Genomic DNA, 27,296 nt, shown 5'->3' on the forward strand with positions numbered 1-27,296 from the left:
GATTCTTATCTCTAGAGCATATGTCAGCAGAATATCTGGAAAAGTTTGTAGCTCTTAACACAACAGATTAACCCAGCTTTGGAGATGGGTTTGTGAATGTATCAGCAGTTGTCCAGTGAGGCAGATGATGTCACCTCTCTCTCTGCCAAAGGCCTGGGCCTCCTTTTGCTGTAGCTTCAAAGTCCTCCCCTCATCTCTGTGGTAGTGGCCACCCTCAGGCTGGGTGGGACGTACGGTGCCCAGGTTAGCACAGGGTGTCACACATGGGCAGGTTGGCACCTTTGGCCTGATGCAGCTTGTTCCAGATGAGATATGGGTATCATTGAAGAGTTCTCTGCTATCAATCCAGTTTAGAAGTAGATGAAAAAGCATAAATGGAAAGAAATATAAAATTCTGTAATCTATACATGCTTTGTAACCACAAAGCAGCTGCCCCAGCCCTTAGTCCTCCTGAACTGCAACTCTCCTCCTTCAGGGTTAGGATTCCCTTCCTCCAACCTGTCTTCTGCTTTCTGGTCCTGTGTTGGCTGAAGCCATATATTTCTTCTGGTCCTGACATGTTTGAACTCACTTCCTAACCCTCCTGTTTCCCACACTGGGTTGGACCCTGTGCTCCTGTCTCTTCATCTGCCCCTCTTTCTCCATCTGTGTCTCTTCCATTTTTTTCCTATCTGTCCATCTGTCTATGCAGCTGTCAGAGACCCTCTCCCTCTGCCCTTCCTTCTCCCTCTGTCTCTCCCCACCATCTCTCCAGGTCATTTCTTGCTTATCCACTAACACTCATTCTTTTTTTAAGTTGCTACAGCGTTCACCTTATATAGGGACTCAGCCTGATTACTCATCACCTTAACACCTACTTAGACACTTAGAAAGTTCTTCCAACTACAGTTGCTCAGCCCTTCTTATTCTGTGTTAAGACGTCAACCGAAGTTATTGGAGAGAACACATGTTCCCCAGGAACAAGATTTAATTGGGTGGGATGGGGGAAGCGCTTATGCAATGATGGAAAGAGGGCTAGGGTTTTGTTTTATTATTGGAGGCTGTGTATATTTTATGTTTAACTGAGACCTCTGAGGAATCCGCCTTGGGCTTATGGAGCAGGGAGTTCTGAGCAGCTACTCAGAACTGTGGTAGCAGAGAAGCAGCAAGGAGCCCAGGCGGCCCCAGCATGCCACTGGGTGTCTGGGTGGGAGAGGCAGAATCCTGGCTTCGCCCCACCTCTTACAAAGATCAGGTGTGTGAGGTTGGCGTTCTCTTGACCTTCCCGTGATTTTGGCATCAACAAGGTGAAGAAGTGGCTGAGCATTGTACGGGGCCAGAGTCTTCAGTTTCAGATGGCACTCTTAGTCCCAGCACCCCCAGCAGGACTGGGGCAGAGTCCCTGGAGTTCTCCAGGGCAGAGGGAAGGGGACAGGATGGTTCCCTGACTGCTGATGGCTTCTGCTTTTTCAGCTTGAGACAGCTGAGATCAGAGCCCACCTTAGTCACTGATTAACTTTCCTGGGACCCTGACTCCAGAGAGACGGAGGAGCCCCCAATAGGAGGGGCCCATGGCCTGCAGGCCCATATTCTGGCTGTGGTTTTTGTCAACCCACATGATTGGGCAGAAGCCTGGTCACAGATGCTGTGCCACGGCATCTAGAGAGGTCACAGGCCAGGTAAGTGAGAACTTATCTCCCCATTGGCAAAGAATAGGAAACTCAAAGCGGGGAACATCCCCTTTAAGCTGCCCTTTCCTTGTTCACACATACTCCCCAAATCCTTACTGTAGAAGTGGTGAGGGCCAGAGGTGCCTGGCAGTCTGCATTCAGATGACTCACTGATGACCTCAGGGCCCAGTAGCTGTGAGCCAGGATCACAGCCGGGAAGGTGTCCTGAAGGCCAGATGCAGTGTCAGGCGGTGCCTGGGACTCAGAGCACCCAGAATAGGACAGTTGAGGGTGGGCTTCCAGGTACCGCTCCCCACAGACTTTCCCCATGAGGTCTTGTCCAGTTAGATCAACTCAGAGAGAACCTATGGGTGGGGTTATTCAGCTTCAGTTAAATGAGAATAATCCTCACCTGAAAAACAAGGTTGTGTGTACGGACATGTCAGTTGTCACATTAAAAGGTCATTTCTCTCCTTTTTCCATCCACTGCTGTCTTTTCTTCTTGGCCACCCTCAGACTGGATGGGACCTCAGGCTGAGGTGGAGATGGGAGCAGGGGGCTGGGTGTGAGGCCAGGAGCCCCCCAGAGCAGCAGTTCTTAACTTGTTCTGGCGTCCTGATCCCACTGAGCACCTGCTGCACACAGACCTCCCTGAAACAGTGTGTGTGCATACAATGAAAGTCAGTGTTTTCATATGAGCCTGGGGTTTCACTGACTCCTGAAGTCCCTCGTGCACCCTAGATTAAGAACCCTGCGCCGGGTATTTCTGGAACCCCAGGCAGGTGGGCGCCTACCAGCATCTTTCTCACATGGCCTTGTGGACAGGTGCCTCTGCAGCTGTGGGTGAGTGCGGGTGTCGGGAAGATCCTGCCAATTCCATAGTTCCTTAGGTCGTCATGGCAAAGCTTTGACAAGGGACCGAGAAAGGGTGGATCCGCCTTTTGCTGTGGCAGAAATGGCTGTTCTCTTGCCAGGAGGCGTTTCACAGCTCCACTTGGACAGGCAGGAAGCACTACCTGAATGAAATCCTATGAAGTCTTGGCTGTCTCCCATTCTCCCGTAGTAGTTCTTTCCAAATAGAGTTTCCAGAAATAATAAGCCTTTCTAAGGTCCTCTCCGTGTGTGACCGGTGGATGGGCTGAATGCATACCCTTATTATTATAGAAGGGCACTTGCCTTTCTCATCTCAGGCCACACACACTCTCTCAGTTCAGCATCTGCTTGCTGGAGCGTGGTCAAAGTTGACAGAAGTAACAGAATCTGACTGGGGTCTGGTACCTGATCCTGGCTTTCACAGACTTTGAGCACCATCTCTGAGTGACTGAGGGGGAAGGGAATGCTGCTTCTGCCCTGAAACGATGAGAGTGGCAGGGGGGTACGGAGGAGGGTGGAAGGACAGTGTCCCTCTTCCCTGCCCCTGTACGTCTTCCCCAAAGGGAGTGGAGATTTGAGTCATTGTACACATAACAAAGGCCAGCAAAGCCCTTTATCTGTAAGAACTTTGTCAGATCTTCAACCCAGGCAGTCTAGAAGAGGGGCCCAGGAAGAGAAGTATAGCCACAAGGGTGAGGCCACATTGGTGCTCACCCTGCCCTGGGGGCTTCCCAGCCTGGACCCCACTTATTCACATATAGTGGAGGATAATCAGGATTTAATCCACTCCAAAACCAGTTTAGACCATGAAATACCAAGCAGGTCGTAAGTAGGCATGATGATCTGCTTATGGGATGACAGTTTTAGTGGCTGCAGGAATGTGGAAATGTCTCCTTTGGACAAGACTGAGACCATTATTCCATTAGTCAGAAAGACTTCTTGGAGGAGATGAGATTTAGTAGAAGCACTAGTATGTCTCTGGTTTGAATAAGCCAACTCATTGTCTCAAATTTTCTTTTTTTTGTCTATGAAGATGCATAGTAGGCATGGACCACCTGACTGGAGTGGGCAAGGTGTCTTGTGATTGAAAAAGCCTGGTGGGAGTGGTGGAGGTGCATTTTTGGGGCACTTATCCGTGATGTCAGTGGACAGTGGAAATAACACACCCTCAAAGCTCATGCCACATGCAGTCCTGAACCCAGCACCTGGTGTGCCCAGGTCTCCAGGCAGGGAAACAGGACAGGTTCCTGATTCCCCCACCTCCCTCTTTTCAGGGCTAAAATGCATTTTCTCTTCTCTCTTTTTTTCCTCAGTCCATAGTGGCTTTTTTGAAGGATCCAAAAGGGCCCCCACTGTGGGAGGAAGATCCTGGAGCCAAAGATGTTGTCCACCTTGACAGTGAAAAGGTAATGTATTCCTGTCAGTTCTGATGGGTGCTGGAATCTTCCCTAGTACTAGGGCCTCCCAAGGAAAGGAGCCCAACGAACTGAGAAATGGGACTATTCCAGGATCACCTGTACTTTCCTCTAGGGAAGCTAGGCCAGGACCCTAATATTTGACTCCCCTTCCCAGCTCCATCTTGTAACCAGTGGTGATCATACATTGCCTGAGAATTTTCTCCATTCTTCACCTTCCTTATTTAATGTATTTGAACACGTTTAGATTTTCCATACATTAATATAAGTTTAAATGTTCTCTCTCTGTTGTGTAATCCAGATGTTGCTAGGATTGGCTTTACATCTTGTTTTTTGTTTTGTTTTGTTTTGATTTGTTTTTTTTAAAGAATAACCTTAGAGATTTAGGTTAGATTTCCAGAGACTTGAGGCAGATCTCTACAATTCTGGATCATTCTGTAGCTTTCAACCAATTATTTACCCTCTTATGCTTTGATTTCCAAATTTGGCCAGGGGTGGAGGTAGAAGGGTAGATCTAGATTATAGTCTTTGTTAGTTCTTAAGTATTTAACAAAAGCTATGACAGGCCGGTTGTGGTGGCAGGTGCTTGTGGTCCTAGCTACTCAGGAGGCTAAGGCAGGAGGATCGCTTGAGCCTAGGAGTTTAAGGGTAGCCTGGTTAACGTAGTGAGATCCCATCTCTAAAAAAATAAAGAATGCAAAAGCTGTGACACACATTGCCCCTCCGTCCGCAGCCTGCCCACCTGACCTGAATGTGCATCTTTAGCCATGTGCATCCGTGTTTGTATGATGCCTTCACTTAGGATGGGCAAGAATTTCTCTGTGATTGTCCAGATGGTCTGTGAGTCAAGCAGTGCTTTCTGTAGATGGAGGGAGAAGGTTCATTCCTATCTCGATAAAATGAAACATAGCTTTCATCTTTCTCTTCCTCCTCTCCCTTTTCCTTTAAAATTGTTGACTCTTTTTTGTTGTTGTTTTTAGAGACAGGGTCTGGCTCTGTCACCCAGGTTGGAGGAGTACAGTGTTGTGATCATAGCTCACTGTAAACTTGAATTTCTGGGCTCAAGCAATCCTCCTGCTTCAGCCTCCTAAGTAAGTGGGACTACAGGCGCATGCCACCGTGCCTGGCTAGTTTTTAATTTTTTACTCACACCTGTAATCTCAGTACTTTGGGAGGTGGAGATGGGTGGATCACTTGAGGTCAGGAGTTCAAGACCAGCCCGACCAACATAGTGAAACCCCACATCTACTAAATTACAAAAATTAACCGGGCGTGGTGGCGCATGCCTGTAATCCCAGCTACTCGGGAGGCCAAGGTACGAGAATTGCTTGAACTCCAGAGGCAGAGGCTGTAGTGAACCAAGATCATGCTACTGCACCCCAGCCTGGGTGGCAGAGTGAGACTCTGTCTCAAAAAAAAAAAAAAAAAAGACATCTTCAGGATGACAATACTGGCTCTTTGTATCCCAGAAAATGTTGTGCCCAGCCCTTAATTTGAATCACCACTGATCCACTTGGTTGGCCTACAATGATGATACATTTTATCTTCCTCCAGAAGGTTTTAAAAAAGGCATCATTTTCTTTTGCGCCAACAAGCATTAAGAGTACAGTCAATAGGCAAGTTACAGAGGCCCATGCCTGTAATACCAGCACTTTGGGAGGCTAAGGTAGGAGGATTGCTTGAGGCCAGGAGTTCAAGACCAGCTTGGGCAACATAGTGATAGCCACCACGCCGGGCCCACATGTTTTTTAAAAAGACATCTTTAAGGCCGGGCACAGTGGCTCACGCCTGTAATCCCAGCACTTTGGGAGGCCGAGGAGGGTGGATCACAAGGTCAGGAATTCGAGACCAGCCTGGCCAACATGGTGAAACCCCGTCCCTACTAAAGATACAAAAAATTAGCCAGGTGTGATGGCACGTGCCTGTAATCCCAGCTACTTGGGAGACTGAGGCAGGAGAATTGCTTGAATCTGAGAGGCGGAGGTTGCAGTGAGCCAAGATCATGCCATTGCCTCCAGCCTGGGTGACAGGGCGAGACTCCTTCTCAAAAAAAAAAAAAAAAAAAAAACATAAGAGGGGCAAGTGCCAGGAGAGAATGGCACATGTGCCTACTAGAACCATGGAAATACCAACAGCCTAAATGGAGAGCTGCTCCTGTGAGGATGAATGTTGAGAGCTCCTCTGGAAAGTGATTGCCTGGTGCCTTCCTCCCCCAGATACAATGTCCTAACCTTCCTCAGGTTGTTCTTCTGTAACTGTAGGAATATCAAGCGGAAATATTTCTTTCACACCTGTAGCGAATCCTCATTCCGCTTTGTGCTCTTTTCTCTCCTATGGAAATAAGAAGTATAGCTGGTTGTCTGCTAATAGAATGTCCACATAAGTAATGAAAAATTCCAAATTCAAGTTTGAATTGCTGATTCAATTTGTAGGCTTGGAATTTCATACTTTGTGAAGGTAATTAAGCATCTTTGAATGTAATATCTGTTACTACTCAGGATATGAAACCAAATTGCTATAGGCTCAATAAAAATCTCTTCTCGGATCTTTTACTAGCTTTTATCTCCAGAAATTCCAGAAGACAATTTTAGAAGCATTTGCATCCTATACCTCTAGTTAGGGTTAAATATCTTGGTTACTAATTTTGTTTGGAAATTAGTGCAAACAAAATTTGTTTGAAAATTAGTGCCTTAACCCTCTCTCTATTTATGGAAACGAAAGTAAACTTTTCCAGTAATTATTCTAGTGTTTTGGATATCCACAAAAATTTAAACTTTTTTAAATCTAACTGAAAAATTTTAAGTTAATGCGCATTGTTGAAAATTTAGAAAATACACCTTCAGCATAAAGAAAAAAAATAAATCACCCCATACCTTTACATTGAGAGAGATGCCTGCTGATATTTTTGTAGTCTTCCAGGCTTTCAAGGTAATGTGTACATAATGTTTTTACTCACAAAGATGTCATTACATTTTATATGCTGTTTTGTAACTTGCTTCCCCCCGCTTTAGTGCACCGTGCACATCTGATTGTGACATTAAACACTCCTCTTTATCAGCTTTAATGAAGCAGTAGTATCCCATTGTGCTGGATGTGCCATCATTTATTTACCTAATGCCTTCTTGCTGCCAGAAAGCTGCATTTTGAAATTTTCTTATTTTCCTTATTATTCAAAAGAAAAAACCCTCTCATTTTCTTCTGTAAAATGTGGTTGAGCAGCTTACTTTAATCAAAATATGCTCTTATCATCGTGCATCACTGCAGTCCTTGGTAGAGCTGCTTTTTCCCATCCATCATTGGCTCTCGTTGGAAGAAAAGTCTCTCTACCCTGTTCACACACTCAAGTCTTTACATGAGCACTGTGTGGCCGTTTGTCTTTTTGCCTTTATTGTATGTATCTAACAAATCATTATGTATTGCTTAATAACATGCCCGGCACTGTTCTAAGGGTTTTACAAATCCATTTTGCCTGTAACCTCCTGGAGGGTGGAGCAGGCCCCCTCCTTCTGCCCTGTGTGCTCCGTGGACTCCTGGGGACAAGGATGGTGGTGGCAGAGCTGGAGCCTGGGAAGAGATTAGCAAGAGATTAGTGGGTATGGGTTAACCCCTCTTCCCACAGTGAGCGGATCCCCATCTGGCCAAGTCAGGCACACATGAAAACAGCCATCCGCACCACAACAAAACCGCTGTGTAAGTCACAGGAAGGGGCAGCCTATTCAACAACCCCATGGGACAAAAGCCGCTCTTTGCCATCTTTGAACTGTTCAGGTGGAACTGAAAGGAAAGCCAGCAGCCTGGACCTCACGACTCCCTCTCACCAGGTGGCCAAAGCCATTTGTTAGCTTGGGGCCTCAGTTTTCCCATCTGTAATACACGAGGGCGATGGTGGTCTCAAATAGATCATCTCTGTGGTTCTTCCAGCTCCTGACCTGCCGCGGCTCTGCCCCCACCTGCAAATCAGCTGCCAGTGTGTACTTTCTGAAGTGCTCATTCCCACTCCCCTCCCCATCCCTACCCTTCACCCCACTGTGTGCAGAAGGGTCAGGGAGGGGGTCTCATCCTGTTATTGTGTTGTGTGTGAGCTGCTGGTATTCTCTTTTTGTGCCTCAGGACTTCAGACGGCTCCTGAAGAAGGAAGAGAAACCGCTCCTCATCATGTTTTATGCCCCCTGTAAGTAAACTTTCTCCCCTGGGCCAGAGCTAGTTGTTTAGTCTCTTTGTGGGAAGGATAGTCTCTTTGTGGGAAGGAGGCGGGTGGGGGCTGCGGGCGGGGTTGGGGGGACTAGCCCGGGTGCCTCGCTTAGAATGCTGAAACTCATCTCTCCATCTGCTCCTCTTTTCCTTCATCTTTGCCTTTTCATCTGGCTCCTCCCCTCCTGCTGTCCACCCTGCACTCTGTCTGCACTAGAATCTGTGTCCTTCTACCCTCTTTATCCAGAGCTCCACCCTGTCTGGTCAGCTCCACCTTCCCCAGCCATGTCCCGTTTCCTGCTGGTGGTGCCATGCCTCAGTGCCGGTCACCCTGTGGCTCTTCTCCACCCCTCAGGCATGGCGTCATGGTCCAGAGCCTGGCCCACCTCTGGGGGCAGCAGCTCGTCTAGCTCTGACTCCTGCATCCTCTGCTGGCATCCTCTGCAGGTGCTACCTGGGAGGATTGGGGAACCAGGAGCAGAGAGAAATGGGTTCCAGGATTTGGGCTTAATCTCTATATGAGGCAGGAGGATGTGGAAATGGCAGGAGGATCTTTCAGATGACAGCCCAAACATGTGGCTTTGAATCCCAGCTGTGCCACCAGCAAGCCGGGTGAACTTGGCCAAGTCCTTCACCTCGCTAGGTCTCCGTTTCCACATCTGTAAGAGAAGGGACTGGATCACAGTAGTGGCTTTCAAATTTTTTGATTGAATTTCACAGAATTAAAAACGTTTTATATTGCAACTCAGTATTAGAAGTATGTATAAATTATATGCAAATAAGCTGAAACAAAAGTTTCGCAAAACCACTCTTGCCCTTACTATTGCCATCTGTTGTTTACCAGATGTAATGCCTACTATTTTCTGCTCTGTTTTATTTAAAAATTATTGGTTATTCCTACTGCTTCATAACTCTCTGACAAGGGGGTCACCAAATTATGGCCCACGGGCCAGCTGCCTCTTTTTGTAAAGGTTTATTAGAACCCAGCCATGGCCATACATTGGTGTGATGTCTGTGGGTGCTCACGATCTATACCAGCAGAGTTGAGTACTTGTAACAGAGACAGTGTGACCTGCAGAGCCTCAAATATTCACTGTCTGGCACCTCCACATTCTAATGGGTCCCAACTCACAGACTGAAAATAACCCTGGGTTTGAGCCTGGCAAGGCCCTTTGTGCTGCCCCTCTGTGAGCTGCATCGGCCCTTCGTGAAGCCAGCAGGGTCAGTGTCTCCCTGAAGGCTGTGGTGACAGAGGGGCTGTATATGATGCAAGGCAGGTGTGCCCAGGTGTGTGTGTGGCTCAGGAGGGTGTCATAGGCTCTGGTTTGTCATAGCAAACCAGAGTTCTGTTTGCTCATGAAAGCCCATCTCGAATCCCACTTCCTGAGTTATTTAAGCAAAGGTTCCTCCCATCTGTGCCCTGGGGATGACGCCCCCTGCTGGATGCCCCTCTGCGGCACTCTGGTGGTTCTGCCTGACTTGAGCCAGTAGTTTATTCGCCATAACAGCAGCCTTTCCCCAGCCTGTTTTTTGTTTGTTTGTTTGTTTGTTTTTTGAGACAGAGCCTTGCCCTGTTGCCCAGGCTGGAATGCAGTGGTGCCATCTCAGCTCACTGCAACCTCCGCCCCCCAGGTTCAAATGATTCTCCTACCTCAGCCTCCCAAGTAGCTGGGACTACAGGTGCCCATGACGCCCAGCTAATTTTTTTATTTTTTGTAGAGATGGGGTTTTGCCATGTTGGCCAGGCTGGTCTCGAACTCCTGACCTCAGGTGATCCACCCACCTCGGCTTCCCAAAGTGCTGGAATTATAGGCGTGAGCCACCGTGTCCAGCCCTCCCAGCCCTGTTTTGATTGCTGGGTGTCCTTCAGTCTCAGCCTCCTCCCCAGGCCTCCTTGCTGGCCCCAGGGCTGTGCTCGCCTTTGGGAGAAGGCCCTGGTGTCTTACCTGCTGTAGATCCAGCTCTGCCCTGAATGGTAGCTACTTTAACCCTCTTTATTGATGTTCATTAGTTGGTTTCACCCCTTTTTGTTTCTTCTTGGAGGAATATTATTAGCTACCCAGATGTGAATTGCTTTAGGAATTATCCTTGTCCACACAGCTCCTAGAGGATGGGCCTCCTTTGGTGTATCTTAAAGTCCTTCGGAACTCAACACATTGGTTAAATGAAGCTGTAAAATGGAGTGTATGTCAACATGCAGCACGTGCCACAAGACAGCGTCCAGGTGTAACCAGGCAGGTCTCCGTGTGATGCCATTAGTCATTTAGAAGTGGTGCACTGGCAGTTTGCGCCTGCATGCTGTGCCCTCTCCCGCCACGCACCCAGGCTGTGTGGCAGTGTGCTCATCTCACCCTTCACGACAGAGATGCGAGCACAGTTATCATCTTTACAGAAGAGAAAGCTGGGGCAGGGGAAGTTAGGTACCTCACAGAGTCACAAAGCTTATTGGTGGTCGGGGAGGGAGGAGAAAACTCAGAGGTTAAGTTAAACTTTTGGTAGAGGGTCAGATTGGTTGGACTCCTAGGTCCCAAGGAACCTCAGGACTCTTTTTTTGATTACGCACATGTGTATGTTTTTTCACAAAATGAAACAAGCTTGTGCTTTTAGCACACTAGTCTAATCAAGTCTTCATGGCATCAAAATTCAGCTGATTCCTGGGATACACAGCAGTTCCCTAACTGGGACGTCTGTTAGGACTATGTGACCCTTTGGTCACATGTGGGGTGAATGGGCCCAAAGGCAGTGGGAAACTTCGGTGGTGACAAGGAACCTGGCTCCCCAGGTTTGCTTTCTGAATTAATGATACAGAAAGGCTGACTACTCTGACTTTTGGGGTTTGAGAGTGATAGTTAGTCTTACCTCTCCCCCTGCCTCCCAGTGGAATCAGCTAGAAGATAAACTCAGGAATCACAGGGCCAGCTCTATTTTTGGTAAAGTTAAATTGGAAACTGGCTTGGCCTGTGGTTTCCTACTCCTCCTCCATCACCTTTCCCCCACCAATAACCTCCACCCAGCCCCGCTGGCCCTGCCCACTGGGACAGCTGGCCGACTTATCCCCGTTTCAGGGTGTTGTTGCTGCAGGCTGCAAACAGGCAGAACAGGAAGAGAGAGGCCCCACTGTGGAGACAGATAGTAAATAAAGTTCTTGATAGATGAGTGTGGCCCAGTGGGCGTCAGACTCAAGCCACTGAGCGAAGAATGAGTGAAAGGCTGCAGGTGTCCCCCACTTATTTTCCTTCCTGGGGAGTGGAGCAACATCCTCTTCCCTCACTGAAAGTGTTTCCCCCACCACGGACCGGGAAGCACGTTCTCAGGCCTGGCGTTGAACTAAGATGTCTCTGCAGGCACTGAATGTTCCCCAGCTCTATCTAACACCTACGGGGCACCTATCCCCACTGCACAGATAGGGAAGCCAAGCCAAGCCACTTGCCCAGGATCACCCAGCCAGCAGGAGTTATGGGGAGATGCAGACCTCGGTCTCGGCCTCGTTCTTCCCAGAGCTGAGCTCCTTCCTGTGCACCACCTGCAGCCTCCTGTTTTCTACCCGGTACATTTCTCCCAGAGCATTGTTCCTGCTTCTTTTCTCTCTCTGAATCCCCACAGTGGGAACAATGCCCCTGACAAGTGTCATATTCCTTCCTTCATGCTGCTGGTGGTGTTTGCATTGAGGTGGCAGGTCCCGAGGAGAGGTGCCTCTTATCTTCTGAGGGCAGGTTCGGCAGGCTCCCACTGCAGGCTGGCCTCGAAACAGCCCCTTCTCTCCTGCCAGGACTGATGGCAGAACTTAAGCCCAGGGTTCACGTACTGGGGTGTGTGTGAGTCCACCTGTCAGGAATGTCAGGAGGGGGCTGTGGGGCATTTGTGGAGCCTCATGGCCAAATGTCCTGTGTCTGCATCTTGTCCGATAGGCTTGGTGCTGGGGAGGTTCTGGTGACCCAGAAGGAATGTTGGCCTTCTGGCTTCACAGCCTGTCTAGGCGTCAGCTAAGCATGGATTGGAGCTAGGCTGCCTGTCGCCACATGGACCCTGTGCCCACTGTGCCAAGCTGAGATCAGCCTGACACATGGTTCCAGGCAGCTTTGGTTCTGTGGTCTTCAGATGCATCTGAAGCCTTGTTTTGTAGCAGAGAGGTGGTCAGAAAGGGGAATAGCCTGGCACTTCAGAATCCCTGCTGTCTGAAGAAACTGCTCATGTCCTGTGGGATCAGTGCTGAAACATGGTCTGCTCTGGTTTAAGGGAAGGAGTTTAAGGTCACTCTGATGTTTTAGTGGATGTTTGGGACCTGGCCTTCCTGGTCGCTTGAGCCCAGGGGTTCAAGGCCCCCTATCAAGGCTGCGGGTCTTCACCACTAGGAGAGGAGTGTGACCATGGTAGATCACAGAGCCCCGGAGGGCTGAGCCAAGGCCATCGCAGACAGAATCCTTTGCTATCAGAGCTGGAAGGGGCCTGAGGTTGTGTGGTCCAGCCCCCCTCATCTGCCAGAAGAAACAGCCCAGGGAGAGGGAGTGACTTCTCCAAGGCCTTCAGCAAGTTGAGCGAAGATCAGAGTCCGCGTGGCATCCCGATTCCTGGCCCGTCGCTCTTCCCATGGGCCAGAGCCAGCACTGTTCACGGTCAGCCTGCCTCTGGTCATTGCTTAATTATCCTTGTTAATGAAAGAGAAAGGAGGCATGGACATTCCAAAAGTGATTGTATTCGTGGTCACACGTTTTTCTTCATGATGGCGTTTGACTTTGGCTCATTTGCAGCCCTGCCTGGGCAGTGGGGGTGGCTTTTCGCTGCGCACACAGCAGTTGCTCTCTTGACACCTGTTCTGGTTTTCTGAATTTCTGTTGAATTTATTATCAGCACTGAAGCATTCTAGGCTCTGCTCTTCTCCCATCGTGTCATGTTTGTTTCTTCAGTCCAACATTTATGAGTGGTTGCTGGGCAGTGCCTTGTTTTGCACTACTGTTACTGTAAGCTCTTTGGGGACCGGGACTCCCACCTCTTGTTCCTTTTGTGTTCCCAGGGTCTGGAATAGTCCTGAGCTTCTCAAGGCTGGATAAGCTCTTGTTGGGTAGAGGATGGCCATGGGGAGGCAGGGCAGAGTGGAAGGGCTCAGCCATCCCTGTAACCGGATGTGGTCTCTCTCCTGCCTGTGACCAGGGTGCAGCATGTGCAAGAGGATGATGCCGCATTTCCAGAAGGCTGCAACTCAGCTGCGAGGCCACGCCGTAAGTGAGGCACCATTGCCTGGCAGGGCTGGGTCACTCTTGGACTTGGCAGAGGAAGCGTGCCGGGGGTGGGGTGGGGACAGGTTTTGAAATGGTGAGGATGGCTGACCCAGCTGCCTGGGCCGTTGCTGAATCGAAGCTTTGCTTGGAGCTCAGAGACCTGTTCTCTGTGAAGGTTGAGAACTCTACCAAGTTGCTAGGACCAGGAGAGTTTGACATCTGCCAAAGGCCAGTGATGAAATAGGACACCAGCAAGATGCACATGTGGCATTGTCAGGGGACCAGGGACCAAGGTCAGAACATCATGAGTCCAGAATTTTGAGGGCTGGGCTCTGAAATGAGCTGAGGCAGCTGTTGTGGAGCCCAGTGGCAAAGAAGAGGGTGCGATGACCTTAGGGGTGGACCAGAAGCATAAAGGGGGCTCACAGAGTTGACGGCCTGTCCAGGCTTCCCAGGCTCTGTGGTTCCTGTGGGGCGAGAAGAATGGTGGAAACCAGAGGAGGAGGTGGGTCTGGATGGGGAGTGAGACACCTGGGAATGCAGGCATTCTCCCAGGAAGGCGTAGGCAGAATGGAGACACGTGTCCTAAGGATGCCTACCTCCACAAGAGGAGGAAGAGAAGCCATTAAGGAAATGGGCCTTCAGAGAAGTAGGAGCAGCTGGGATGGGGCAGAGAGGTAAAAGGGGAACATGGAGTGTTGCGGGGGAGAAGACAGCTGGGAGGGGGGACAGACCTCATCTGTCCAAGGGTCAGTCACCAACTGCTCCCTGGTACCTCTGTGTTCCCCCACCCTGCCAGGCTTTTTTGTTCTCTGCCTTATGTCTTATTTTTTCATTGTGGTAAAAAACATGTAACATTACATTGACTATCTTAGCCATTTCTAAATGTACAGTTCAGTAGTGTTGAGTATATTTACACTGTTGTGCAACCTTTCTCTAGAACTTTTTCGTTTTGCAAACCTGAAATTCTATACCCACTAAATATGAATTCTGCCTTCTCATCCCACCTCTGCCCTTGATAAACTGCCTTTCTACTTTCTGTGTCTATGATTATATATGTCTATATAGTCTGTCTGTTTTAGAGACAAGGTCTCACTATGTTGCCCAGGTTGGACTTGAACTCCTGGGCTCAAGCGATCCTCCCATCTTAGCCTCCTGAGTAGCTGGGACTTCAGGGGTGTGCCATCTGGCCAGGCCTATTTCTATGATTTTGACTATTTTAAGTTACTCCTATGAGTGGAATCTGTAGTATTTGTCCTTCTGTGACTGGCTTATTTTGCATTATATCCTCAAGGTTCATCCATGTAGCATGTCATAGGATTTCCTTCTTTCTTTAGGGCTGAATTATATTCCACTGTATGTACGTACCATATTTTCTTCACATACTCATCTATTGATGAGTTGCTTCCAGCTTTCTTGGATGCTGTGAATAATGCTGCAATGAACATGGATGTGCAAATACCTCTCTGGGATCCTGCTTCTAATTCTTTTCGATTTCTGTTTGTCCATTTTTGCACTTACCCCAAGTAGCAGAAGTATCTTGTTTTGATGGCAACATAAAAACAGCTGCTGGCTCCTCTAGGGAGTGTGGAAAAATCCATACATCTTTCATGAAAGATTATCGAGAGGAGCCATCTCAGTGGTGTGGCCAAAGCCCCATTAAGGGAGATCTGAGGTCCTGAAACTGCATCATGATCTTTGTGGATCAAATTAAGTGGTGATTAGCTCAAAGTCAACTTAAAAAGTTTAAGTGGCAGCACCTGAGCATGGCGATGGCCCTGCTCGCCAGCTGCAAAATGGGGCTGCAGAAAGCCAATGCTTTCTCTTTTGACCTCATTCTGGGGTGACACTGAGGTCCTGCTTGCTTCTCACTAATGAATTTTTAGTAACTTGCCTGGAGACATTTGGTCTTGAGGCACACATACATCACTCCAGGGAAGTTTCGCTTCACATTATTGGGACCTCAGTAGATACCATATTTTGAGATTATTTAGCCTGGAGAAAAGAATTAATTACCCACAGTATTTTCTCTGCCTGCACCCACATACACTTAGAAATCTGCTCAGCTCAACTTCCCGAATTCTGTGCTGTGGAAGGTAAATAGCTCAGCCCCAAATCAGATCACAAGTTATCCTGGCCAGACCCACTGAAACAGAAGAGGACTTGGTGCCAGTCTTGGTGCATCTCATGGGCCATTCTCAGCCAATGCTGCATCCACTGCCAAACTCAGTATTCTTCCAGGCCCCCTCCCACACTGCCGCAGAGCTTGTCCCTGTCACGCACAGCCAGATACGTTCATCTTTGCTTTTGTTCCAGATCACTTTGTTCAGCACTTGAAACTAATTATGATATGTGAGTTTCTTGGGCACGGGAGTCGTGTTCATGTCTGTTTTCTTTAGCACATAGCACAGGGCCAAGCTCACATTAGATACCCGGTATTTGCCAATGAATGAATAGGCTTGTGGCTCATCACTCCTGATGGGTATGTTTTATTTTAAGCTCTATATTAAGAGTGATGGTTCTCTCTTTTAAAGGAATTCAGAGCATTTGTTATTAAGGCCAGAAGCATAGTGAGAAGGACATTTGTGGGACAGGTTATAAGGTTAACTGCAAAGACCACTCGTGTTCAGAATACCAGCTTCTGGCAGGGCATGGTGGCTCACGCCTGTAATCCCAGTGCTTTGGGAGGCCAAGGCAGGAGGATCACTTGAGGCAATACCAGCCCGGGCAGCACAGTGAGACCCCATGTCTACAAAAAATTTTTAAAATTAGCTGGGTGCAATGGCATACACCTGTAGTCAATGCTAGCTACTTGGGAGGCTGAGGTAGGAGGATCACTTGAGCCCAGGAGTTTAAGGCTGCAGTGAGCTATGGTTGTGCCATGCTCTGCACAACAGAGTGAGATCCTGTCTCTAAAAAAAAGAAAAAATGAATTTCAGCTTCTCCTGCCTGGCCCAGGTCTAGAAATATAAAAGTTACCCATTCCAATTCCCTCAACATTACAGAAAAGTCGGGGGCGTTGTCTACAAAGCTGGGCAAGTCAAGTTGTGACCAGGTGTTGACTGCCTTGGCCTAAGACATCTGGGTTGTGTAAACTCATTTCTTTGTTTGTGTGTTTTCTTGCTTGGGTTTGTTTTGTTTTATTTTCCCTTTCATTTCCTGGAAAAGCATCTTCTGGAAAGTTCTAGCCTTTTCCCAGCTACATAAAGGGGGAAGGGCCCTGGCCACTGCAGGCATCACCCATGTAGGAGGCCCATAGAGGCTAGGGCTTACTCTGCAGGGGCAGCTCACCAGAAACTGGGGACTGGGCTAGAGGGGTTGAGTGACCACAGGTGTCAATTGCTTTTTGTCTTCACACACAGAGAAGAGGTGGGACTGATAAATGGGCTGCTGTTCCCCAGAAATCAAAGCTCACCTCCTCCTCGCTGCTGAAACACAGCTGGATTAGGTCCTTCTGTCTCCTCTTCATCTCTGTCATCTTTGAGCCTTTTTGGCTGGCTCTGTCTCTGGCAAGGATAAAAAATCTTCCTCCTCTACAGATTTCTTGGGAGGTGTTCAACCTGATGATATCATTAGGAAGGAAGGCATGCCGGGTCAGGGATGCACAGCCTTTGCCATTTCCAAACTTAGGGCTGCCTCTTTTTTGCTGTCATTGACGTCTGGTGACTCATCGTGTCTGTCCCATCTACTCCTGCTAATTGACATCCTCATTAGCAGCCACGCTGCCCCCTATCTCAGAGCAACCGTTAGAATGAGCCCTGTCTCCATCTGCCTCTTCCCAGCCTTGCCAGTTATTGACATCTGCACTGATCCTTTGAGCTTTGCCAGTCTTTGGTGGACCTCGGCCATGTCTGGGTATAAACACCATGAAATAGAACCATCATGACGACAGATTTGTACAGACCAGGCTCTAGTGCTGGTTCTTGCTAACCAGCTGGGAGATCTTGGTCCAAGTTCCTTAGCCTTAGAGCCTCCATTTTTCCATCTGTAAAATGGAGATGATAATGCCAACCCTGCCCACCTCACTGGGTTGTGGTGAGGAACAAATGGGCTGTGCGGAAGAAGCCCTGTACGCCACAGAGCACTCACAGACAAAGATGACTGATCCCCTCTCTTCCCTACAGCTGCCCTGCACCATGTTCCTCCCACCGGCTAGATGGGGGTGCTCCCAAGGTTCTACTTTCCTGTTAACACATTGGAGCAAGGGTTTGTCTTATTACGGTTTGCCCTCCAATGACCGCATCTCTGTCCATAGCTTCAACAAAACATAACTCTGTGGAGCCCGAGTCCTTCCCCTAAGTGCCAGTGTCACATGTCAGATGGCTTGCTTCACATCTCCGTCTGGATTTTTTCACTTGTGTCTCAAATGCATGTCTGAAAATTCAGTATCTTTCCATCTGGCAGACTGTGAACTTTGCATTAAGACCTTTCCCCAGGGGCCAGGCTCTTTCCCTGCCCCCCACCCCAACATCTCTTTACTGAGGCATCATCAGGCATCTTCCTCATGCGCCCTTCATCCTCTCCCTGCCCGCCAGTCCTGTCCACGCTCTAGTGGGCCATGCTAACTGGTTGCCAAAGGCTGCTGAATTGTCTCCCGACCACAGCATTCCCTCATAGCTCATCCTTTCTGCTTCGAGAGATGCAACTGGGTTGCGGATTGCTTTCTTACTTAGAAACCCTCGGGAGGTCTCCATCACTTCCTGAATACAGTCCTGATTTCTCAGGCATTTCAAGCCTTTCCCAAAGTGATCCTGGCCAACTCATTCAGCCTTTTCTCTCATGTCTTTTCCTTTCTGTGTATCTTGCCTTCCAGTTAGAAGGAAATGTGCTCCATTTCTTGTGCCACATCTTTCTTTGCCTTGCCTCCGGTTCCCCATCCCAGGACGTCTGTTGAAATCTTACTCTCCTCTGAGTGCAAGCTCACATACAGCCTACGCTGAGAAGCTGCCGTGATGATTCCTGGCAGCAGAGCTGAACACACAGAAGAGCATGTCACGCCAGCTGAGTGGCCCCAAGCATGCAGATGGCGGTGGGGAGGGGGGAGGCTGTGTTCTTATCTTCTCCATAGGCCGAGACCAGGTGTTTCGCCTCGTTTGACTTCACAGATTCTAACTCCAGAGAGTGTTTGTATGTAGTTGTTCAAAAACCTTTGTCTCGTTAACTAATAGATGCCCCCAAAGTGGCACAAAAGTGCTACAGAAACTTGGAGAATTAAGAGCTCACCCCAAGCAAAGGTGGTTTGAAAAGGCTGCCTAGAGAGGTGAGGTTTGATTTGCCTTAAGGGATGGGTGAGTCTGGGGGTCTCCAGGAGGTGAGGGATGGGCAGCCTCAGCAAGGGGACTGGAAGGCACCAAGTGGGGACCAGGAGAGAACAGCGAGTGTTCCAGAAATGTGGGCAGAAATAGAGCACCTCCTAGTCCTAGTAACAAAAATAGCTAATACATTTTGAGTGTTATTGATACTTCCCTTGTATTATCTCATTGAATCTTCTCAACAACCACATGAGGCGGCTGCAGATGAGGAAAGTGAGACACAGAGACAACTGTGACTCGGTGAAGGAAATGCACAACCACATGGGGAATCGGGACTCAAACCCAGGCGTCCCGAGCCCATGCTTCCAGCCACTGCACCATGTTGCTGCTGCACTCAGCAAGATGTCTGAGAAGGCAGACGGCCCAGCTTCCTTCCTGTGCAGAAATCTCCGACTGTCTTGTTCCTGGGAGAATAAAAAATCTAGACCCTAACAGGTGTACAATGAAGAGTTTTGTAAGAAAGAAAGATTCAAAAATGAAATAGGTAACATATGGGCATTGAATATGGAGCTGGATTTTCGCCTATATTCAATGAAATTGGAAGGTTTTGTGCAGGGAAGTGATGTAATGAGCAAGGAGGACATGTAAGATTAATCTGTGGTGAATGTGCACTGACACTGGGGAGATCAATTAGGCAGGAAAAAAAGGACTTTTAAAGTAGACAAATATTACTGGAACAGGCCACTGGAGCAGTCTGGGAAATGAGCAGAATGACTTTTATAGAACGTTCCAGGGCTTCAAGTAAATTTGAATTCAAATTTATTCTTCCTGTATTATTTGCTGCATCCTAAAATGGGTTAGCAAAAAAAAAAAAAAAAAAAAAAAATCAGTGATTTAGTGAGCATTTATTGTGTCCTTGCTGTATGTGAGGCCTTGTGCTAGGGACTTAGAACAATTGGAAAGATATCCAGGTGCCCCTAGGAATGGAGAGGCCAGAGGCACAGTGGCTCCCATCACCAGGAAGACTTGGTAGGAAGATGACAGTTACTGAGCTCCAGTTTTGTGCTAAAACCTCTCATCTCATTTAGTTCTCTAAAGAGCCCTGTGATGTTCACATCTTCCAGCAAGGGGCCTCAGTGAGGGTGAGTGACTTGCCCAAGGTCACATGACTCATAGGTGGAAACTGTCTTTGCAATCAAGTTTATTGTCCACTGAAACCACTATTTATTTTTCTCTCTGTGTGTGTCCTTGTATATTATTCAGTGAAGTTCAGCTTCCTGGGTTTCTTCTCTCTGCTTCTGTAACTGCTGCTGGCTTTTTTTTAACTTACTTTTCCCTCGCTTCTATGCCACTCTTCTTTGTGGAACATCCTTTGTGTGTCTGGCCATTCTAGCTATGTTCTCTGGTGAGAACAGATTCAAAGTCCTGCCTGGGCATGCTGGCTCATGCCTGTAATTCCGGTGCTTTGGGAGGTTGAAGAGGGAGGATTGCTTGAGCCCAGGAGTTGGAAGCCAGCCTGGGCAACACAGCAAGACCTCATCTCTACCAAAAAGAAAAAAATTATTAGCCGGACATAGTGGCACATGCCTGTGGTCCCAGCTACTCAGGAGGCCGATGGGGGAGGATTGCTTGAGCCCAGGAGTTAGAGGGTGCAGTGAGCTATGATCATGCCACTGCAGAGGGAGTTTTAGGGGATTCTTTGAGTCAGTCTTAGTGTTTAGCTACATCATCAGTTACCCAGCTACTAAAATACTCTTTCTGATTCAGGGATAGTGGACATGTGGACCCCTGGAGCCAGAATATGTTCAGAATTGAGATGATGATCCAGCCAGGCTGTGGGTAATGGTCACCAACAGGAGGAAACACTGGGGAGACACAGCTCGGCCTAGAGGGAGGAGAGTTAGGCAGGTGCCTCGTTTCTCATGTTGTGTTATGAGAACCACACAGCCTCCCTGGCCACAGATAAGCTGTGAGTTTTGAAAACGTCACACTCAAGCCTAGGTGGGCAAACCGTGAGGTATCGAGGAAGGTGTCTAAGGACGTTGTGCAGAGCTGAACTGGTGTATGAAAGCCACTTATTTCCATTGCTTAGGAAAGAGTACAACCCTAGTTGACATGAGCAGAGAAATAGGCGTTAACACATCCTTGACTGTGGCCCCTCTCTGAGAGCAGTGTGAAGTTGATGGCAAGGCCAGGCTTCTTCTGCAACCCTCAGAACATTTGTTTTGCTCTGGGGTGGTTCTTCCTGCAGGGAGGCAGAGGGAGCAGGCATGCAGAGTGTAGCACTTGGCCCAGCTGCCTGGCTTCTCCAGCGCCAGGTCATGATTCCTGGCTGGCTTCGCTGGCGTTGTTTCTCAGCAGCCCTGATGTACATCATTCTGTGGGGCTTTGTCCCACATGTCTTTCTGGTGGGACAGCAGCTGGACAGATGGCGTGTGGACTAGAGGGTGTCTGTAGGGCACAGGTTCCACATGGCTGTTCTCCGCTTTCTCCCAGGTGCTGGCCGGGATGAATGTCTACTCCTCTGAATTTGAAAACATCAAGGAGGAGTACAGCGTGCGCGGCTTCCCCACCATCTGCTATTTTGAGTACGTCCCCCACTTTCCTTCTAAAGCTCACCTCCCTTCCTGGTGATTGACCATAATCTCCGGGTGGTATTTGCATCCCTGACTGAGCCCACATTGTTTCTCCACGTTTCACAGGAAAGGACGGTTCTTGTTCCAGTATGACAACTATGGGTCCACGGCCGAGGACATCCTGGAGTGGCTGAAGAAGTAAGTGGGGTGTGTGTGTGTGTCAGGGGGCGTGGACCCAGAGGGCGGGGCACCTGCTGGGCCTGAGGGTCGCAGGGCTCTGGCTGGGGATTGGGGGAGAGAATGAGGAAGGGAATTGTGGTACTGCCTGCATAGCTGCCTCTGGCTTGAGTCTAGGTCACTGTGGGGATTGTGGGAATTTAGGTTGCAGGAGCCTTGAGGATTTGGTGTGACTTTGGCCTGTGATGATCAGACCTGCCTCGGTGTTGGGTGTGGAGTCTGTCTCCCCTACCTCCCTTCTCCACGGGTTGGAACTGGGGAGGGGCTGTCTAAGCCTATCAGCTCTTCTGGAATAGTCAGGGCCTTTCTGAAATCTTCCCACATTTCACATCAAGTTTCTCCTCAACACGTCTATCTGGTGGATAGAGGTACTTCTCACCTAGGCTATCAGGTTTGAGAGAGGTTCCACTGTAGGTCTCTCTGAAAATAGAATTGTCAGTCGAACACTTATTTCAAACACAGCCCTGTCTTAGGTGCTGTGAAGGTACTAAGAAATATTCTAATGCCTTAGGCTTGCTGAGTGCTTTACTGTTCAACCCCCACAGGCATTGCTTCATAGCAACCTGTGATCCCTGTTTTATAACGTGGTTAGATCCTTGTAATGCCAAACCCCACCACACTGTTGGCCCCTGCCTCCTTACCTGGAGCCCCCACTGTGCTAGGCCTGCTGTTTTGTCCTGCCAAATCACCCCATTCCCATTTCTCACCAGCACTTCCGCAACAGGCTCACGATGTCCCCTTCTGGAAGCCTCCCCAGGCCACCCTCGCTGAGCACGCACCCGGCTCAGGCTGCGCTCTGTGTGTCACGAGTTTGGCACTTACCAGCCACTGCTGCTTCATGGGTATTTGTGCATATGTGTTGGAATAATAACAGCCAATGTCTTTTGGGCTCTCCTTTGTGGCTGACACTGTTCTAAGCTCTTTACATGGATTATCATTTTAATCCTCACAACAGCACTGTAAGGAAGATGTTACCATTCTCTTCATTTTATGAATGAGGTTCCTGAGGCACAGTGAGGGGGTGGTGCTGCCGGTAAGCAGTGGCAGGGCCCTGATGGATCCCTGCAGCCCCTACAGTCCAACTCAGCCTCCTCAAGTTCTGCTCAGACCCCCTCCCCTTGGCTGCCAGCACAGTGGATATTTATTGACGTCGTTACCTTAGGGACATAGTGTGCAAACCCCAGGGTTAAAGAATTAGTTATCCAAAGATATGGAGGTTGAAAATGTGTATTTTCAAAATGGGAAAGAAGGGTGGGTTTTGTACCAGGAAAAAAAAATGCACATGAAACTAACCGTTAGATTTCTAAAGGTGGAGAATCTCCATCTTCTGTTCTGCCTACTCCCGGGAGATAAGACACAAGTGCTAGCACATGTTTGCATCATGTCTTTTATTTCTTGGAAGCGTTCTCACATCTCTGTCCCCATTGGCCACCTCATTTCCAGCCCCCGCCTGGGAAGGCTGCTGCCCATTATCATGTGTTCATTGTCTTAACCTGGGCCTTTGCTTTCCTGTTTTCCTTTTTCATTTAATAATAAGCGTGTCCTCTCCTCCAGCCAGACACATCTCATTCTGCTTTGGGAGAAGGTCTCAACAAATAGCAATCTCATTTGTCACCAGAGCATAAAATCTGTCTGCTTCCCTTCCCTTCTCTAACCTTTTCTGATTTCAAAACACCCTCATATCTTTTTTGGAAGAATAAGGTTTGTGTGTTTTTTTTAAGTGTTCAGAATTGCCTGCTAACCCTAGACAAAGGGAGCACATCAATGGCGTTTCTGAACTAGGTTGTTATCTCCCCGTTGGAGCCTCCCACCCCGTCCTCTCACTCCTCTCCTCTCAGTGTACCCCATCCCGGCTCCCCCACCCACATTGCTCTGGCTGGCCTGCACCCCACAGCTGCCTCCAGATTCTGGTCCTGGGCACCCCATCCCCACTTCCTACTTCCCCCCATCCCCCGCCGTGGGAGAGAAGGAGCTCTTGTTAACGGCCTTATCCTCTGCAAGAGCTAGCAATGTCATTCTGCTACCAGCTGGCTTAATTTTTAAAAATCTTTTCTGATTTTAGAGATACTCAACTAAGATAGGCTTATTATAGAAAAACCTAAAAGTGTGGTTAAACAAAAAGTCCTCCCCCACCCTATTACCCAAAGATAGCATATTGTTATTTCCCCTGCATAGATCCAGCTCCGCATGTGGGTTTTCCCGGTCCCATGTGGATTAAGCCTTTTCCAGTTTCCCCTCAGATCCTGGTGGGCAACAGTGACCTCATCTTTCCTGCTTCCCTAGGTTTCTCCATTGGCCCTTAGCTGCTCAGGGCTTCTGTGCAGCCAAGTATACAAAGATGAGGGTGAAGCCAGCCTAGCTAATTCTCCAGATGGCTCTCCAATGCCTAGGAGAGAAGACCCAGGTCCCGCCCTTCAATGTGTGACGCTGGTGGTTGGACCAGGGAAGGGTGGCACCAGGTGAGGCAGGGCAGGGAGTCAGCCCTGGTGTCTGAGTGTATGAGGGCTCTGGAGTAGATATGTTAATCGTGGCACTGGTGTCTTTTGTGTTCCTAATGGCCACATATCTCATTGGCCCCTTGAAGCTGTCACATGCTGAGTTGGGCTAGCAGACAGAGGGAGGGGTGCATAAGCAGTGATCCATTTTGGGCAGGGCCATTTTGGCCTGTGTAGCTTTATACCAACCAGAAGTGAACTGAATTAACAAACACCAAGTTTTCTGGACTCATAATGTGTAGAGTTGCGTCTTCCCACCTATGGCACGTGCATCTCGCTTAGATGAGGGTCTGACCGTGTGACCCTCCCAGTCCTAGAGAGCCTGGGATAATTGCTGTCTCCAAACTGCGGAGCTCATGAAATCAGTCACATGAAGGCAGATTGTAAGGGAACATACAAGTCATCAAATCTGCCCCAGCAATTCTCCTTTCAAAGTTTGCATTTCCTCACTCCCACTGGACTCATTCTGAGGTTCCCCATTCATGCTTGAATGACTCTTATGATTTAGGTGATAAATTATATCTAGGAGCATTGGGGTAGTACTTTATAAAGTTACAAAGCATCTCACATCCATTCTCAGCCTAGCTGGGCCTGAGAGCTAGGTAAAGAAAGGACCACAATGCACTGTCTTGTCACTGTTTTAAGCTGTTTGATTGTGGCTAGTGGAGGAAACAGGACTCAAGGCAGGTCTTCTGACTCCCAGTTTGGCCTTCTTTCCCTCTCCCCTGCTGTAGACAGAACACTCTTATTTACACCAAACCAAAGTTTCTTTCTCTGGAGCTTCCACTCGTTAGTGTTGATTCTCCTCTTCAGGGCCCTAGAAAACAAATCTGAATTTCTTTTCTTAATGCAATTTGGAATATTTGACGGTGTTCTTCTATGTCCTCTCTCGAAATTAAACACTTGTGGTTCCTTAAGCCGTTTTTCCCCGAATGAGAGAAATGAGCATTCCCTCATTCAAGGCATCTCCTATTCAACAAGCATGTATTGAGTGTCTGCTGTGTATTGGGTGCAGGAGTTAGTAAAGAGGTGAGGGGGAGCCCAGTCTTCAAGGAGCTCACGGCCTGGGGTAGGCAGGGAGTGAAAAGTATCATTTAGTGTTTTGGGTTCAGACTCCCACTCAGTTCGTCTCTTCCCAGTACATCCTCTACCACGGTGCCCAGTTCTCCAGTCCTCTCCCGAAAAGAAACTTCCAGTCATCTCCTGGGTGGGAGAGGGGGGCACCCTAGGATCTGAGGATCTGACCACTCCCGTGACCGCTAAACCTCCTGTTCTCAGCTGTAGGCTGTAGCTCTGCTTCAAGGAGTGGGCCTCTGGGCCCTTCAGAGCCTTGTCTTCTGTATGGGTGTTGTTCTTGGGCCCCTACTCTGCTTTTTCTGCCCAGAAAGTTTTGTGTTTTTTGTTTTAAACTCCTGAACTGTTATTTTAGCAGTTTTAGAGTGTATTCGCCTCTGTGGTTAACTAGAAGTTCCTCCGGTCATTTCCTTCCGGTGCCTGTACTCCTGCAAAGCCATGGCTTCTCCATCCTATATTTGTGCACTTGCTGGACTTTTTTAAAATTTAGTTTTTGAGTCGATTACATTCACATAATTCAATTTTTTTTTTAGATAAAGTATTGCTCTGTCACCCAGGCCGGAGTGCAGAGGGTGCCATCATAGCTCACTGCAGCTTTGAACTCCTGGATTCAAGCGATCCTCCTGCCTCAGCCTCCTGAGTAGCTGGGACTACAGGCATAGGCCACCATGCCCGGCTAATTTTTTTATTTCATATTTTTGTGGAGATGGAGTCTCACTCTGTTGCGCAGGCTGGCAAAATTTTAAGATGCTTAAAAAGAATACATTCAAAAGTCTCCCTTTCACTTTCTTCCTTCTTATCCTCCCCCCCTCCATACCCTAGAATTTACAACTTAGACCAGTTTCTTTCATGTTCTTAGAGTGTTGCTTTATGTAGATATTAGCAAATGTGAATAAGTATATTTTATCTCCCACCTTTTAATGCAAAAGTTAGCAAATTCTAGACTGTTCCATCCATCTCCAGCAGTTTGTCCACATCAGTGCGTACAGAACATCATTCTTTGTAGTGCTCAGCCCTCCCTTGTGTAGATGGACAGCAGTTTACCTAAGCCGTCCTTCCAGTCTCCACTATGGCAAATAACCTGCAGTGAATGCCTTCAGATGCACATAATTGTGCACATGTGCAGGTGTACTGTAAAGATAAATTGCTCTGAAGTAGAATTGGTAGTGTTTTGAGGGATCAGTAGTTTGAGCCCAAGTATAAGAACCTAGATTGCATGATATTTGTCTAGGACCATTGTCTGGCTGGTGACTCATTCTGAAGCTTGATTTTGTCACCAGTCCCATCTGACATTGGATATGCATGGGCTGAGACTGATTTGCCCTCTCCCTGCCTCCTTCCATTTCTTGGGACCCGGGAGGCCGTGGCAGCCAGTGGGGCCCAGTCAGAAGGGCCAGAGAGGGCTTCTGAAGGCGACATCATACCCGGGCTTCTGCGGAGGGAAGCGAGTGGCAGATTTCCATTGTGTCAGCCACTTCGCTCCCTCTGGATTATCCAGCCCTGGCTGCTGGAACTTTAAAATGTTTCCTCCTGTAGGCTCTCAAAGGCGGGACACAATGGTTGTCTTTTCACATTTGTCATCCTCGAGGGTTTTTTCAAAGCTGCAATTAAGGTGCTCTGGCAAGGGTAGTCGTGGCAATAAAGCAGCAGAGAGACTGTGTCACCACCAGCCGCCTTGTCCTGAACTTTGGAGCAACGGAGGGTCCCTGCAAGCCTCCCTCCTCCTAGCAGATGATGACATAGGACTGGCACACAGTCACGCTGCGGAAACGGGCTCCAGAGAGGTCAGGTGGCTGCCTAAGGTTTTGCAGCTGATGAGTAGTAGAGTTGATTTGGCTTCTGGGAGAACTAAGTAAGTTGGTTGTTGGCCTCTGGGAAGGATTAGTGATGTAGCGTCCACACTCTCATAGTTAGGATACCCCCAGCCTTGCTTCCCTCACTGCGACCTTCCCTGCACCCCTATGTGGCAGCTTCCCCTTGCATGGCCTAAATCTGAACTTTCTCAGATACCTGGCCTCTCTCTCTCCTCCTCACCCCCTCCTCTCTGTACCCTCTTCCTCCCCTCCACTGCCCAGGGGGCAGTTTTAAACACAACAGTGAGCTTTTCCAAAGGTCACCATTCACTGTTGCTATTTATTCTTTCCAGTTTGCTGAAAGTTTGAAATAGGTTGAGAAAGCTAACAAGCCCCCAGATTCCCAGGAGGAAGTGAGATTTCTTAGGCTATCTAGAGAGCTGTAGCCAGAAGCCACTGTTTATAACAGGATATCGGCTAAGTACCTGTCTGGGGCTTTGCGGGGAAGGTGGAGGTGGGCAGGGC

At 48.5% G+C, this 27,296-nt stretch overlaps 1 protein-coding gene across 2 annotated transcripts in view; it reads left to right on the forward strand.

Annotated features, from left to right (window-relative positions):
• PDIA5 (protein disulfide isomerase family A member 5) overlaps nucleotides 1-27,296 on the forward strand; it is a 92,788-nt gene that overhangs the window by 36,264 nt on the left and 29,228 nt on the right. For both annotated transcript variants that reach the window (XM_007985591.3, XM_007985593.3), the window contains exons 6-10: nucleotides 3,836-3,928; nucleotides 8,048-8,108; nucleotides 13,277-13,344; nucleotides 21,093-21,184; nucleotides 21,299-21,370. In XM_007985591.3, the coding sequence (XP_007983782.2) occupies nucleotides 3,836-3,928; nucleotides 8,048-8,108; nucleotides 13,277-13,344; nucleotides 21,093-21,184; nucleotides 21,299-21,370 (386 nt within the window). The remainder of the gene's footprint in view (nucleotides 1-3,835; nucleotides 3,929-8,047; nucleotides 8,109-13,276; nucleotides 13,345-21,092; nucleotides 21,185-21,298; nucleotides 21,371-27,296) is intronic.

The sequence above is a fragment of the Chlorocebus sabaeus genome, chromosome 22, assembly GCF_047675955.1.
Source record: "Chlorocebus sabaeus isolate Y175 chromosome 22, mChlSab1.0.hap1, whole genome shotgun sequence".
Classification (NCBI taxonomy): Eukaryota; Metazoa; Chordata; class Mammalia; order Primates; family Cercopithecidae; genus Chlorocebus; species Chlorocebus sabaeus.